Source organism: Grammomys surdaster, unplaced genomic scaffold (assembly GCF_004785775.1).
Source record: "Grammomys surdaster isolate TR1022 unplaced genomic scaffold, NIH_TR_1.0 126035, whole genome shotgun sequence".
Lineage (NCBI taxonomy): Eukaryota > Metazoa > Chordata > Mammalia > Rodentia > Muridae > Grammomys > Grammomys surdaster.
The window spans coordinates 5,856,444-5,873,675 of record NW_021620848.1 but is presented as its reverse complement, the minus strand read 5'-3'; the positions used below and the strand labels follow the sequence as shown (position 1 = coordinate 5,873,675).

Below are 17,232 nucleotides of genomic sequence, written 5' to 3'. Positions count from 1 at the left end.
GCTCACCTGTCTTTCCCATTCCTTGTGGACCTTACCCTCTCTCGTTCTGGTTTAAGTGATGCCTTCTCCGGACAGAGCCCGTTCCCACACAGAGGGCTCAGGACAGAGTAAGTCATCTAGATAATAAGAAACCACTGGCTTCCATGAGACCATGGATCAGAAATCAAGGCAACCTAAGTTCAAATCCCAAACCACCACTTAAGATAAAACATGGCCACTTGATGAACCTCTCAGATCCTCACTCTGTCCATCTGCAAAGTGTCTAATTAGTCCTACTTTCCAGAATATTCTCAGGAACACAAGATAATGGAGGTGATGGCCTGACAGTTGGGGGCTTAACAGATGTCGGCCAACAAATAAATAATGAAACAAGGAAATGTACAGTTTAGTAAGAGAGAGATAATGTCGGTGCCAATAGGAAATCAACAGTTAATAAAGACATTCTGCTCTGCATGTGAATAACATGTTTCCAGTGAGACAGTGGATGGACCACAGCTGGGTCCTCAGGTATGTTTTTACTGGGAGGCACAAGGGTGGCTGGTGGCCTATAATATGCTGAACTTTACTCATAAACAAAAGGTTGTTCTGGGAGCTGTGGGAACTGATCACAAGTTCCTGAGAGGAGTGCAGACCTCGGATTTTGCTGACACCAGCTGAAAAAGTGGAGAAGCCAGATCGGGAATCTGCAGGCCACATTACTAACGTTACCATAGAACTCTAAAGGTCTTAAGTGACCCTTTACAGATGACAGGAAAACACAAGGAGCTTCCCAATAGGGGATGGGAGAGGTGGGAACAGATGGGGAGACAACTTGCCATGAGGGCCTGAGTTTCGACCCCAGCACCCACATAAAAACAGGGTGAGCTTTGTATGTCTGTAACCAAGGTAACAAGGGTAGGATGGATACAAGCAGATCCCTGGGGGCTTATTAGTTACCAGCCTAGTCAAACTGATGAGCTAGCTCCAGGGAGTGAGAGACCCCGCCTCAAAAGATAGGGCAGGGAGCCACACACAGTGCATACATGTGCACACACTTGCATGCATGCATTCACAAACATATGTACAAAACACCCACATACCTACACATGCTTTCACACATGTGCAAATGTGTGAAGAGACTAGAGAAGGACACAGATCACTGCATTGGGGTCAGCGTTTCTGCAAGTATTCAGTAAGAAACCATCCCAAATGCAACTATCAGCATGGACTCTGGGTGGCTGCTTCCTGTCCCTCTCCCCTCAGGAAGAGGCCTATGCATGTGGATAGATAGCATTTTTATTGTTTTGTTTCCACATGGTCTGAATTTGATTTAATTCAGTAGCTTCTTCCCCGGTGAAGATGAAATACATCATTGGTTGCTAAATGACCCTCCCTGCCCTGAGGCCTTTATTAAATAGCAGCCAAATACCCGACACTGAGGATGGAAGCTGTACACAAATCTCTCCCCCATGGCGCTGGGGCCGACAGCACTCAGCCCTCCCCCCCTCCCGGCCTTCTCCTCTCCCTCTGAAAGGACACTCAGGAGAGAGGGCATCACGGCCTGAGGCAAATATGCGAAACAGCCCTCAGTGGCTGGATGCCTGGAGAGGCCTCTTTGTGGCCCAGACTCATCAGAAAGAAGGACAGAGATCCATGAAAAAAGAGACATCTCTCCCTGAGCTCTCTAGGCATAGCCTGGGCAAGGACAGACTGTGCTGGACCCTGCACCAAGTGAAGACCTGGGTGTAGATTCTGCCTCTTGCTCATTTAAACAGACGGGGGACGAGCCTTTTGGTCGATCTTGTCTCAGACATGTACTGTGGAACCAAGGGCAGATGCCTAACTTTCACAGAGGCTCAATAAGGTGCAGAGCGACACTGTCCCCAACACCGTCCCTACTCTGTGCTGAGGACTCGTACATCTTGTTCTGCCAGTCTCCACAGTTGGCTCGGTCACCAGATGTCACTTTAGTGCTTCCTCACCATGTTCTACTCTTTAGATGTTAGACCAGAGGAGATGACACTCTCTGTCCCTAAGGAGGATTTATCTACTCTGTTCACCATATACATCCACCTCACAGCCAGAGAGGCTTTCTCATCTGCAAATCTATGGATCTGATTTTTCAGGCTTGCACACATGCACCTCAAGCAGGTACACACACACACATGCACGAACATGCACATGTGCACACACACGCACACATGCACACGGGCACACACACGCGCACACACATGCACTCACATACATGCCTCTATTCATTCTCCTTCCTCTAGCAGCTCCCCGAGCTCTCAGTCTGAAGTTCAGATGTCTCTAGTTCCAATTCATGTCGCTCTACTCTCACATCCTGTGCTCCTAATGGAGATAACTGCCAGCAGTCCCCTTCCTAGTCAGTCCCATCACCCTGGCACCACCTCAGCCCTATGCCCTGATAGCCACTCTCCCATGCCCCAGACTCAGCCCAAAGGCTCCTTCCAGCTGAAGTCTCCTCTCTCACCCTTAGCCAGGGTGCCCCCACCTTTACCTCTGTCCTTCCTACAGGAATAGGAATAGACCACAGGCTCCCTGAAGAACAGCCCCTGCAGAGAGCCACTACTATGTTTCCCCAGGGCTCAGCAGAGTCTGTCGCACAAAGTCAAGCCTGAGGAATTGTTTGAGGAAGGAATGGAAAAAATTATTCCAGCCAGTTTTTATTAGAATCTGATTTTTTACTATCTCAGGCATTGTGCATCGAGTGTGAGGATCCAATAATGAACAAGAGACACACACGGTCCTTGCACTAGTTGAATCTAGTTGAATTTAAAGTCTGCTGGGGAAAGAGAAAATTCAGCAAGCGATAACAATAAAGTAGACACATGCTGTGGGAGGGAAGCCTAGAGAAAGAGTATCGAAGGCAGTCAGGTTAAGTCTCCTTTGGAAAGTGAGGTAGGTTTTACACCAGAAGATGGACGAGGTGTAGGCCAGAGGAAGGAGCTGCACACTCCAAAACTAGTAACACACCAGGAATCTAGACCAGAGCTGGTGCCATTATTCAGAACACAGCAGGAATCGGGCAAGAGGCCAAAGCTGTGGGAAAGGCATTGCACTTACCCAGGAGCCTCCATATTTTAATACACGTTGCCATCTGTCTCCTGTCATATCTCAGCACCAAGCATGGGCTCAATGTCCGTGTGTCTCTTACCCACATGCTATTTCTGTGCAGGCTTTCTGTTAATGTTTGGAATTTTCTTGTTTTATTTCAGAGAAGGGGGTCTCCCTAAATTTCCGAGGGTGGTCTTAAATTCTAGGCTCAATTGATCCTCCTGTGTCGACATCCAGGATAGTTGAGTCTCTGGGCTCAGGCCAAAAAAGGCCAGCTTACAGTATTTTATGTTTACCTCTACAGCGTGCGGCTTCTGAGCTATTATGTAGTATTGACATACTGTCATAATAAGATGATTTGTCGTTTTAAACTAACATCGAGAAACACTCCATCTTGGTAAGCAAACAGGTGATTTTCCATTTGGGTGATTCGATATTTATAACGAGTTTTTTCTGGCAGATGGCATTCAAGTATCTTATTCTAACAAGTCAATTTGACAAGTTTGACAAGCAGAAAACTCTACTGATCTAACAGCAGCCTGTTTTCCTAAACACAGGTTCACTTTTACAGGTGGCTCGGGGCTACTCTGAAAGTCACTGGAAAACCCTCCTTAGAATCAGCGCAGTAGTTACATTTGAGATTTTATATTGTAACTCAATCATCCTTTCCTCACTTCTGAACTCCAAGTTCAAACCAACAAACGCTCCATTGTGATACAACAGGATATTATTTAATAACCAGCACCTACTTATTAATAACATACTACTCTGACAAATTGGTCAATAAATAGTATATTGGCTAACATATTTTGTCCCAGAAGAGGAAGCTTCTTTTCTAATTCCCACAAAAGGAAGGTATAAGACAACTGTGGTTCTGGTTTAAAGACATTGGAGAACAGCTGATATTCAACCCGTATTTACTTAGTGATGATAAAGACTTCCCAGGCCAAGGGATTTAAGTTGCCTCTCTATGCTTTATTTCACCTCACTTTCTAGAAATGCTCTGGTCGTTCTAATGGAACACTGTTGCATAAACTCCTACAGCAGCAGCCCTCATGGCCATATGAGGCTTACTGAAGTGTCACATGGCAGGGACCATTTGCCTCTCCCATTGATCCCCAGACACAGAACACCTTAGGAGTAGGGAGTTTTCTGAGCAATAACAGCCATTAGAGGAACAGCTTTGCAGAGTGCCAAGAGACTTCTAGAGTTTAGTTGTTTCTGAAAAATGCCATAAAAATCCTGGAAGATGGTAAGGCTTTGTGTGAGCACTCTCAGACAGCCTGAGACTCCTGATAAAGGACAAGTGCCCAAGCTAAAGAAAATTGTGAATATGGAAAACCAGTCATGCCAGATGGAAGGCTGTCGGGGCTCTCAGACAGTTGGCTCTTTATTTCTGGCCTGAGCTTTGTAATGCCAGAGACGGGCATGAACACACTGCCTGAATCTATCTCCGTCATCTACCTTTAGAGAAAATCGCCATCTGAAGGTAATCCATGAGGCTGCACCAGATGCATGAGTGACGCCCAGCTCAAGCCTGCTGTCACCTCCAATGCCTCTGTGCCAGGCACTTGCAGATGCATAGGATGGATTTCCTTCTACTGAATGGCTAACAGTCCAGGGAAACAATCTTAACTGATATTCTTCTTACTCATCACCATCCTATCCCAGATGTCTTAACCCTGACTCAGTCTACAGTAACATCCTAGCCTACTTCTCTGCCTCGTGTCTTCCCTGTAATCCATTCTCCATGGTCAGAAGTGTCAACTGAGTAACTAATTGTCTTGTTCCTGTACTTAGACAATGGCCTGTTCTAATGTGCTCTGGCTTCTGAATGCCTGTTGGCAAGGTGAGAACCAGAACAGAAACTCCCATACAAGCCACGCCCCCTAAAATGCCATGTCTTCAGTAGTGAACTAGAAGAAACCCTGTTTTGTTGTGGTTTTGGTGAGAGCAAGGAGAAATAAGAGGGAAAAGTTTCCCTGGTATGCCTACCATAACATTTCCTGCAGAAGACGCTGGAGACAAAGCTCATACTGTGTCTATAGTTTAAAAGATACAACAAAGACAAACATAGTCACATGTTCATACATGCATGCATGTAAACAGGCATGCATACATGCATATATATACACACACAGGCATTCATGCATGCATGCACACACACACACACAATTAGTATTAAGTGTTGTGGTTCATAGAAGCCTCTGCAGGAGCCACACAAAATGAAAATTCTCACTTTTGACCCACAGCTCAAAGAACAGCCACAGATATAAATTCCAAGCACAAGTATACCATCAAACAAAACTTAAGACCTCAATCAAAACCCCCAAAGAGAAAGGTAGCAAAAGGAGACTGGATGAGAAAGAATATTGCAAGAGGACTATGGACAAGAACTTTCTAGAGTTGATAGGATGGTGAACTCAGAAAACAGAATCCTCCCTCAATAGAACAAAAAGGAAACCCCCTCCTCTGGAAGGGCTTCAGTGTCTCAGGAGACATCTGAAACAAACAGACATTTTAGAAATACCCAAAGGAAAAGCACATCCAACTAGCAAAGGGAAAAAGACTGCCAGCTTGCCCCCAACAGCAAAAGAGAGAGAAAAGGTACATCTTCAAAGGGGCAGAACCATGTGACTAACAAGACAGAGCCATGTGAACTGTATGTGGCGCAACTCTATCCCCCAAGAATGAGGGAAAATAAAGGTAATTTTTGGCACAATAAAACCTTATAGAATTTATCATAAATAGCACCTCATTAAACTAATCAAAATAAAATAATCAAAGAAGATGGCAACTGTGGGTAAATCTAAAAGTCATCAAAGCTAAATAAAATAATATCCAACTTTTGAAGTTGGTGAAAGGATAAAGTAACAAAAACATCTGCTACAAAAGCATGTAAAAATATGGTTGAAATGAAGACTCCCCCTAAGGTCATTAGTTGCTGAGAGAGCAATGGGACAGGCAAGAAGGCTCAGCCGTTAGTGGGGCTTGTTGCCAAACGTACTGCCATGAGCTTGATCCCCAGGACCCACATGGTCGGAGAGAACAGACTCTGCTTAGTTGTCCTCTGACTTCCACATGTGCATCATAGCATGTGCACGGCCACAGACATAAAAACAAACAAACAAAATAAAACAAACAAAGTCAGGTAGTGGTGGCACACATCTTTTATTACCTGGGAGGTAAAGGCAGATGAGAATCTTTGAGTTTGAGGCCAGCCTGGTCTACATAGTGAGTTTCAGAACAGCCAGGGCTACAAAGAGAAATGGACAGTCAAGGCTACACAAGAAAAGTTTGACTCAAAATAACAACAACAACAACAACAAGAAGTAAAGGAGCTGGAGAAATGGCTCAGCAATTAAAAGCACACATTGATCTAGCAGAGTACCTACCAGAACTCTGCTTCCAGTACCCACATTAGACATCTAACAAGTGCCTCTAACTCCAATTCCAGGGGACCCATCACCCTCTTCTAGCTTCAGTGGACACTGCACTTACACACACAAACCCACACACAAATACATACACATAATAAAAACAATAACAGTAACCTAGCCAACTGGCTAGTAAGGTGACAGATTTAGAAGCGAGCTTATTACCACCACTTTATTAGACTAACATGATTCTTGAAGTATTCTAAAACTTACCTACACCCATAGATAAATGACACTCCTCATCAAAGAAGCTTCTCTTTACAGAAAATGACCCCCATTACAGAAGACCACAGAGATCAACAGACCACGGGGAACACAGCTTCAGTGGATACACCTACAACACAACTTCTGAACCTACGGCTCAGGGAATGAATACAGCAGGAGATGGGGCGCAGAAAGATTGTAAAAGACAGAGGATCAGGAAGTCTGCTTTGAAACTCTGCCTCCTAGAAATGACAAGGACACTGTATTCATGACACCACAACAATGTGACCTAAGCAATGGCAGTATCAGTAGACAGACTAACACGGGAAAGAGAAATCTCACAGGATCCCACCCCTGACAAGGAATTACAGACAGCTCTGACTGCTGAGAGAAGGAGAGTTAGCCTTTTCCAGGGATGGGCTGGTTAACCAATACAATGTGGTCAGCCCTGAAATCATCTGAGCCCTGAAATTACACAAGCAGCAAAAATGACTCAGTGGGTTATATTTGTGTATTTTTGCATGCTTGTGTGTGTGTGTGTTCGTGCGTGTGCGTGTGCGTGTGCGTGTGTGTGTGTGTGTGTAAATAAAAATCAAAGAAAAAGAGACCATCTGAGGAGAAGGACATAGGAGTTGGAGGGAGGGTCATAGGAGGAGGTGGTAGGGAGGGGACATGGGAGGGGTTAGAGTCAGGAAAGGAAAGAAGGTAAAAGATGCAATTGTATTTCAATTCAAAACAATAAATAAATCAAAATTTAAAAGTAAACTAGATCTTTTTAAACATTAAAAAAGCATCATGATCCTAACTGTAAACTGTGTAAAATTACATGCACGTCAAATTTTCTAGCATAAAGTTTTATAAGAATAAAAATAGAATATGTAACTTCTAGGCTAGTGCAGCAAGAAAACAGTGAAAGAAAAAATAACAAAAGGTAGAAAATCCACAGTTACAGGGAATAATATTAGCATAACTCCAATAAATGAATAAGTCAGACTCAAAACTAAAGCCATAAACTTTATATAATGCAATTCTCAATGAAGCAAATGTCATGTATGAAATATTACATTCAATAACTAAAGAACACACATTTTTCTCAAGCGTTCATGGAATATTTATAAAAGTTACTGTCTTCATTACTTTCCTATCGAAAATGATTAACTGGCTTTCCCCAGGACAGACAGTGCAGCATGGGGGACAAACAACCATATTCCCCAGCTTCCTCAAGGATGATAGAGTGTATTCAGATGGCAGAAGCAGGGGGAAGGGCAGAAATATCTGCTGGGACTCACTCCCAAATGTTACTAGGTGGCAGCTCCCAAGCCCAGGAAGCACATGTATCCAAGCCCCTGAGGACACAAGGCACAGAGATGCTCCTTCAGCTCCGTGGGACAAAAACACAGCCAACTTTCTCTCCAGCCCTCCCCCCCCAAAAAAAAATGGCCTTTGGGCGGGGTCTCTGGGAGCAGTCACAAGGAGGAGGGGGAAGCCCAAAATAAATTAAAGGAACAGCAAGCTTATGCACCTGTTCACGTCACCAACATTTGTTATAAAATGTAATTCGGACATCAAAAGGTCATTGGAGAAGCTAAAGCCCACCCTCATGTGTTCAAAGTACCAAGTGCTTGAGACCGTTTGACAGTCTTCACGACTATGCTCATCTTTAGCATCCTAACCTCTTCAGAGAGAAGCAGCTTGTCTGGGCTGCAAAGCCATGTGACAGAGGCAACCGTCAAATCCATGTTTATGTTTTTCAAGTCTCCTTTTGAGGTCTTAAAGGAGGGAGCAAAAAACCAAAAAAATCAAAACGGAAATAAAACACACGCGCGCACACACACACACAGCTCAGGCATGGTTCTCCAGTTTGTGTAGCACCCCCTCCACTCTCCCCAGTGAAGCCACCTACTTGTTTGTCTACTTGTTTGTGAACTCATAGACAATGGACAGATGGTGTGCAGATGCTACAATGTTTCCTATGGTGAGTGATGTGATATAGAGTCGGAGACCCACGCCCAGTCCACAATGGCGTCTTTAAAAGCTGATTCTTGCAGAATTCATGGAATTTCAAAAGTACAATTGATGCTAGGGATGGTTCTAATCCTAGCCCTAGGAAGGCCTATGAAGGTAGAATCCCAAATGGGAGGTCAGTCGGAAAGCATCTTGTCACACACACACCCAAATGCAGTTAATCTTTAAAAAATTAAAATCTACACTACCTAAAAACATTGGAATATGTTCCCCTAAGTGGTCTGCCTTGTCTGGCCTCAGTGGGGAAGGATGCCCCTAGCCTTGTAGAGACTTGATGTGCCACGTGGGGGGATACCTTGGGGGCCTCCACCCTCCAGAGGAGAAGGGAAGGAGGCATAGGGAGAGGAACTGTGTGAGGAGGGACTTGGAGGGGGAACGATAGAGACATAAAGTGAATCAATAATAAACAGAGAATTAATCCCACATTAAATCACCCCCTTGACCTTTACCCAAATGTAACTAGTGCTCCTTCCACAGTGTCTGAGTGCTCTGTTACCTACTGTGAGGGTGAGGTCAGGGATGGAGCAACAGACACACACACACACACACAACACACACACAACACACATACAACACACATACAACACACACATACAACACACACAACACACACACAACACACACACAACACACAACACGCACACACACACACACACACAACCCTGGGCTCCTTCCCCAATGCTGCAAACAGCCCCAGCACCCCAGATCTGGCATCTGTCATACACTAGAGCCCAAATAGAGCAGGCACACGTGGGTCACAAATATATGTGAGATGAAGAATGGTTGTATGTGCTTGGAATAAACTTAATCAGCAGACTGACATTTCTATTCCTTCTAGTTAATGAAATAGATTAAAGACGCAGCACAAATACAAACCAGTGCCTTCACAGCCCATAGAAGGGAAGGAACTCCAACTGAAAACCAGCAGTATGCCCAGCATTTGGCCAAGGCGATGCCCACACCTCCCTCCATGCCTCTCACAGAAACACTTGACGGGGCAAGTGTCACCACAGCTGAAGGAGCTGACACTTGGGGAGTCTGTACAGAGTCCACACTCTAAGCAGCTAATGGCAAGGATTTTAACCCTCGGCCACCTGGTCCTTCCCCTTGGAGCAGACAGTTGAAAGAGGCTAATTAGTTTTACAATATGCTCTTCTTCAGAAGTGGATTTCAAAGGGAAATAAAATGTATGGGTGGATTTTTCCATTCAACATGAGCTGACAGAAAACCAGGATCCAAAACTGCAGGCAAAATAAAGGGACGATGCACACAGTATCTGTCCTGTACCTTAAAAAACAGCCTCAGAAAATACCACACCTGCTAAAAAAAAAATTAATGTGCAATAGTTACAGACCCTGAACATGAACCCTGGAATTTACTGTCTTGAAGGGGCTCTTTAAGAAGTTAGTCTGGATGCTGAAGCTATTACATGTATTGTTCAAATACCAGCAGTAGTGAATTGTGATTTTTCTGTGATGAGAAGTTTAACTAGCAAAGGGGAAATTCTGGTGGATTAGACGTTAAAATAACATGTCTGCTGAAGGAGAACATTTGATGGAGTGGGGCATAAACTGTTCTCAAGTATAATGCTCTTTTCAAAACTACGACATAAATTGCACTATCGTTGAAACTGGAAGTGGGGGAGGGCAAAAGCACCCTGGTTTTCATTTTGTACTCTGCCTTTTTCCAGAAGGACTCAGAAGGAGATGCAAATTGCTGGCATTATGACATCCCACAGAGGAGCTGTCTGATAGTCCAGGAATCACCTCTGTGCCTTGGAGAGACAGGACTTGGAAGGAGTGGGTGCTGAGTGTTCATCTGCCAGGCAGGGTGTGTTCCAGCGTGCTTTAGTTTAAGTGCTGGTTGTCATATGGCTCTCTTGGCTCTGAGTGACTCTGCTGTCATTTGAGAGCTACAGACTGGATAGGGAAAGGGAGGGATAGAAAGTGGAGAATTATGAAATGCCCACAAAGGAGTGTTGGAACACTACTTACTGCTGGTAAACCTGATTCTCTTGCTTAGACGCTGGGCCTACTTCATTTCTCCAGTCTTCACCTGGGAGTAATGATGGTGGGGCGATGGCTTTATTCCTTGCTTTTAGCAAAGGAATAGCAAAAAAGACGTCTTAGTATTGTACCTTGGTGACAGACTCTAGTCCTGGGTGGCTCTGCCACTTGTCACCTATGTAGCATTGGGCTAACCCTGTACCACTCTCTCTCAAACCTCGATTTTCTCATCTCTGAACTGGAGATGATGAGAGATAGCATCTGCCTGAGGTTAGTGTGAGGAAGAGATAAAAGAACCCACAGGAAGTATTCCAGCCACTTGGTTTTTAAAAATATTTTACTACAATTATATTCATCTTAATTTTTTTACTATTCTTTGTGTATGGGTATTTTGCCCACATGTATATCTGTGCACCACAAGAGTGCCTGGTAACCATGGAAGTCAGAACCCCTGGAACTGGAGTTGCAGTGTGAGCTACCATGTGGATGCTGGGAATCAAACCCAGGTCCTCTGGAAAATCAGTGTGTGTGTGTGTGTGTACACGTGCGCGCGCGCGCGTGTGTGTACATGTAGAGGCATGACAGGGTGTTTGTGTGGAAGACAGAGGACAACTTACAGGGATCAGGAGTCAGTTCTCATCTTCCATCATGTGAGTCCCAGGAATCAAACTCCAGGTCATCAGACCTGGAGCCAAGCTCTTCTACCCACTGAGCCATTATGCCAGCCCTCAATTCACTCTCTTTTTTTAATGCTTATTTGTTTGTTTATTTATTTATTTATTTACTTATTTGTGTGTGTGTGTGCGCATGGGTGTTTTATCTGCATGCATGTCTGTGCACCATGGTCAAACAATGCTGACAGAGGCCAGAAGTGGACAGTAGACTTACTGGGACTGGAGTTACAATTGTGAGCTTCCATACATATGCTGGGAATCGAACCTGGGTCCTCAGAAACAAACAAACAAACAAACAAACAAACAGCTAGTGCTCTAAACTACTGAGTCATCTCTCCAGCTCCTCAATCCAGTATTTGTTTGTTTACTTTTGGTGTGTAGACCAGGCTGGCCTTGAACTCAGAGATCTGCCTGCCTCTGCCTCCCAAGTACTGGGATTAAAGTCTTGTTCCACCACGGTCTGGTCTCAGTCCTCTTAATGCGCATTAAGTACTTGGTACCATACCTAGTCCATACACCTAATAAAAAGGACTTCCCATGTTACAAGTGTTAGACAGTCACGTGCATATGCCGCAGAAAGGCAGGGACCTTTCAAAGACATACTGGAATGTCTGAAACAGAGTTCACACTGTAAGAGCTCCCAGGACAGGGACTATACAAACCACTGCCAACTAATGTCCCCCTATCAAATCTTTTCCAGCCCCCATTCATGTTATGTCATGTTCATGGAATCATGACACCCATTCACAACTGCTGGCTCCCAGGAAGGTAGTTCACACACTCAACATCTATACTTTGTGGTATCTTTTCTCCAAGGTCTCCTTTAATGAAGGCAACAACTAAAAAGCAAGCAAGCAAAAACCAAAAACACGTAGGAGATGGGAAGAGAATTTTCTAGAGTCTCTAAATGTGAGCAAGAACCATCGACTTCATCAGTGGCGATTATTGGACACGTGATTTTCCTTTACTAGCCTGGAATAACTTTATTCACATCTACAAGTTTACAGAGCTACCATTTGTGAAGTTGCTCTTGCAGAAACAAATTGAAAACCCTCCATAGATACAGGTGAATTAAACCTGCCCAGAACTGAATGGCTGAAAACTTAACCATCAGACTTAGCACAAGGGACAGTGGGCAAGGGCAGCTGGGTCTACATACAGCCACCAGCTGCAGAGCAGTGCAGACAGGGGTGCAGACTTCGTGGCATGGTCTACAGCTGGCTCTTTAAGCTGGTCCTTTCTGCATCTTTCTGCTCCTCACATGTTCCCTAAGCCATGTCATTCTTGTATCTGGGACCTGGTCCCCACTCCCTGCCTTGTTCCCACTGTGTGGGATTTCCTTTGCCCACTCAGATCCCAGACAGGACCATGGCCATCTGTTTGCAGCTCTGTGCCTCTTCAGCAAGAGCTCTTGCACAACAAGAAGCCTATTTTCTTCACACCCACTGCTGCGGTTTGCAGGTGGACTCAGGTGCACCTGGACTCAGGTAGGGTGTCTATTGCAAATGCTATCTCTGTCTCTAAGCCACTATATGACCCTGCGTAAGTTAGCCTTCATGTACTTCAGTTTCCCCATCTACAAAATGGGCACAATAATGGACTTACTGTAGTGGGTGGTTAGGTTTAAATACTTGTCTGGTATAGAGCAGGTGCTGCATGAGGGGTCTTTATTTCAGCCATCACTGTGGGTTTTAGATACATGTGGGGCTAAAAAGAAACCTCAAAGAGAAGGGAACATGTACACCCAGTAGCTAGCACATTTCTGGATCCAAGGGCTAGCTCATGGTCCCCTGTGAAGTAGACCACAGTGGAAAGTTTCTTCCTACATACCTGCAGAGAGCAGGAACATTCACACTGATTGGCAGCTATGACCTTCCTTCATTTATTTGTTTGGTCTTGCTATGTAGCCCAGCCTAGCCATGAGCTTGTAATCCTCTTGCCTTGGCTTCTCAAGTCCTGGGATCAGAGGCACATGCCACCACTTTTGGCCATGACCTTATTCTTTTCTGGGCTACTGACTCACCTCCACCAAAGCCAGCCAGCGGGAACTCCCACACTCTTGAGCAGCACAGCTAAACATTCAAGGAACCCTGACGCACAGTCACCCTCATTGGCTCCAAGTTAGAAAGGATCTGGTCTAACACCACTCCCATAAGGGATGGGAAACAGCCTACAGAGGTTGTGTATTTGTGCTTTGTTAGTACCAAGTTCTTCTATGTTACTCCTCATGCACTTGTTTTGTCTTACATGCTAAGAATATAATGATCAAGGATAAAGTTGGAAGGATAGAAAGGCTTCTGGAGGATGGTGCTTTCAAGCCCTATGTCCTAGTGTCTCCGATGACATATGTGTTGTGCTACAAATGTCCCACTGTTCATTTGATGGGTATCTCTTGACAGGGACACCCGCGACACAAGCCATACTACCCTGCCTTTAAGAAGGGTGGCATTAAGTCACCGTGAAGGCTTTTTGTTGAGAGTCAGTTATGTTCAAATACACTAGAATGAGCATCTTTACCTACAAGCTAACATGTTTTACAAGTAATAGAAGGAAGGCCTGGGATGAGAGGGGCGGTCAAGATAGGGTCCTAGAAACTACCTATTCTGCTGGGCTCACTGGTACAAGGGTTTAACATTGTCACACACCTTTAATCCCAGCACTTGGGAGGCAGAGGCAGGTCGATTTCTGAGTTTGAGGCTAGCCTGGTCTACAGAGTGAGTTCCAGGACAGCCGGGGCTATACGGAGAAACCTTGTCTCGAAAAACAAAACAAAACACCAAAAGCAAACATTGTCATTTTGTGGTTACAGTAGTAAGCTGGGAGCCTGAATTTGCTAAAGCTACCCTCATTGTTCAGCTGAGCAAACAGGTCTGAAGAAGTCCACTCACTTGCCCACAGTAGTATAGCTGACAGATTACAGACCCTTGGACTTCTGCAATGTTTCCTTTTAAGAATGGGCCCAAATCCTATGACATGATCTGACCCCTGCTCACTTCTACTGCCTATCCCTCACCATGCTCCAGCCCTCTCTATGATCCAGCTAGCCAGTGCTATTACAAAGCACTGCATGCACTCTGCTTGGCCCATACCACTCCCTCTACCAGAGACCCAAAGCCCATACCACTAAAGAACTTTGGTCAACACTCAAGACTCATTTGGGCTTCACTTCTCCCAGGGAGGTGTACTGGAGTTGGCCTCCTCTGCCTCCCACAGCACATAGAAACACTCATCACATAATATGTTCATGCATTCAACGAATATTTATTGAGCAACTTCCATATGCCAGACAACTTTGAGTACAGCAGTAACAAAACAAAATACCTGCCCTTGAAGGGCTTACATTCTGGTGAACAAAACAAACAACAAACAAATACACCACAGTGTCAGGTAGGTTCATGCTGTGAAGCAAACAGCAAGGGCTGGAGATGGCTGGGAACATCGCCTGGGAGACCTCTCTCAGGATGTGCTATTTGATCAATGGTCTCAAGAGGTGACAGAGAAAGCCATGCACATAGCTAGCTGAGAAAGGAGCATTTGTAGCAGCAGCAGTAGCAGCAATGGCCCTGCAGATGCCAGGACTACTTACTGCGTTTCATTCCCTACTGAACTAGGAATGCTCAAGGGTACATAAAGTGTGACTCCTTAGGCCCAGGACAGAACAGTGGATATTTACAAAATAAGAGAAGGAACCTGTGCTGTGTTGGCTGAGCAAAATCAAGTGTGTTTCCCATCTCTTCTCAGGGCTGAGATGAGAGCACTTGCTAGCCAACTTGAGTTTTTAGCTAGTTTCTATCCCTGGTCTTTTCACTAGGTCAGCAGCACTGATAAGTCCAAGTTTATCTTCCTGGCCCACTTATCCTTGAGCTGGACATGGGACTTTATCTACAGTTTAGACACTGTAGAACTGAGTCTCCCCAATCCTCCCCCAGTTTCCAAGGTGTGAAAATCAAGACTGAGGGGCTCTGACACCTGGGATTGCCAGACCCCTCCCCACCTGACTCTTGTTTCCCTCCAAACCAAACTTCCACTGGGAAATGGTTCTTCCTGTGGTCATCTCTCTCCAGTCTCCATTAAACTACTTCTACCGCAGCCTCAGCACAAGGCTCAGAACCTGGACCCCCATGCTCTCTGAGCATGGAATCCGCCCCTGGAATCTTTAGAGGACCAATGGCATCTATGCTCTAAATAAAGTCAGCCAGCTTTATTTACTCAGCCAATGGAAATAGAAACCTCTTGGATTCGTTGGTGCTTTGCCCCGCCCCGCCCCCTAAAAGGACTGAAATTAATTCAAGGGTGAATGATTCATCTCCCAACTCATGCTTTCACCCCCACTTACTGTCACCTACTCCATCCCCTGAATCAGTGTCTGCGGTAGTGGTGGTGGCGGTGGCGGTGGCGGTGGCGGTGGCGGTGGTGGTGGTGAGAAAGGAGGGTGATCTAAGTAGGTTGTCACTTGCTGAAACCTTGTGCAATCGCTAGGCTTAACTAAGCCCCCTAGTAGGAACGAACTGGCTTCACTTTACTGAGGTTAACGGGGCCAGAGAAGAAGAGCAGCTTGCTCAAGGTCGCACAGCTAAGTTGAAGAGTGTAGTGAGGCGCTGTCAAGTACAAACCTGGCCCAAGAGTGGCACTCTCAGCACTAAAGTTTACTAAACTTTAAATAGAACTTAAATGCAGAAAGCAAAAGGTGGCTCCTGGCCCCGGGGCCAGTGGCGTAGAAGACAGACACATAAACCAGGATCTACAACTTGAAGAGGCCAGGGCTGCAGACATTAGAAAAGCTGTAGGGGGGACAGAGCAGGGACTGGCTGACCTGACCTGGGAAGTGGCCCCAGGGCCAGGCCTCGGGACGACCCCCCTGTGCCCACGCGCGGGCCGGCGGGCCTCACCTCCTTCCACCTGAGCTGGCGAAGGCTGATCTTCAGCGCGTCCAGGGAGGTGCGGGCCTTGGAGCTGTCCACGGTGACCGGCCGCACTGAGCCCGAGCTCCGCCGGTAGCTCCGGCCCCGGCTCCGGCCCCGGGCCTTCACGAGCTGGTTCAGGGCCCGCGCCGCCGGCCTCGGCGGGGCCAAGGGCAGCGCGGGTGGCAGCCGCCGGACGACGCGGGCATCTCCTTCCTCGGGCGCGCGGCGTCGCGCCGGGGACGGGTCCCGGCCCACGGCCTTGGGCTGCTCCTCCCGCTCCGGATGCTCCGGCTCCCCGGCCGCGCCAGCGTCCACGCGCAGCTGCTCTCCTGCCTCCGCCGCTAGCGACTCGGCCGCCTCCGCCGCGTCCGCTTCCCACCCGGCCTCCGGCTCCTGCTCGGGGCTGCTGCGCCTCATGACGCTCAGGGCCGGTGCCGGCGCCACAGCCACCGCCGCCGCCGCTGCCGCTCCGCCGTCCCGGCCCGCGACCAAACTGCCGCCGCCGCCGCCGCCGCCGCCACGCGCTCCCCGCCGGAGCCCGTTGCCATGATCTCTCAGGCTCCGGTTGACAGGGATAGTCTCCGCCTCGGGACGGGGCCCGGCAAGGGACAATCGCCTGCCGGGGCCCGGCGACCTCACAAGCGAGCGCGCCCACGTGACCAGGCCTGTCACAGAGGCGGCAGCGGCCATCTTGGAAGAGGGCAGCGAGCCGCTGAGGCCCCGGCATTGGCAGAAGCTGCAAAGTTTCTGTGCGCTTAGGACCTGGCCAGGAACGGCCGATAGTGAGGTTGAGGGTAAAAGATGTTGCGCTCCTGTCCCGCTCTCGAGCTTGGAAAGGGAAGGAGTTGGGAAGACCGACATCTTCCTTAAACACGAGACTCAGTTTCCCCAGTCCTACACACACTGGAGTAACTCCAGACCTACT

The 17,232-nt window shown here is 46.8% G+C and overlaps 1 protein-coding gene across 1 annotated transcript in view; it reads right to left on the bottom strand.

Moving 5' to 3' along the window:
- The window catches only part of Ttll11 (tubulin tyrosine ligase like 11), a 227,083-nt gene extending 210,086 nt beyond the window's left edge, over positions 1–16,997 (bottom strand). Inside the window, exon 1 of the mRNA XM_028754738.1 lies at positions 16,293–16,997. Coding sequence (XP_028610571.1) covers positions 16,293–16,997 — 705 coding nt within the window. The remainder of the gene's footprint in view (positions 1–16,292) is intronic.
- Positions 16,998–17,232: the final 235 nt, after the last annotated feature.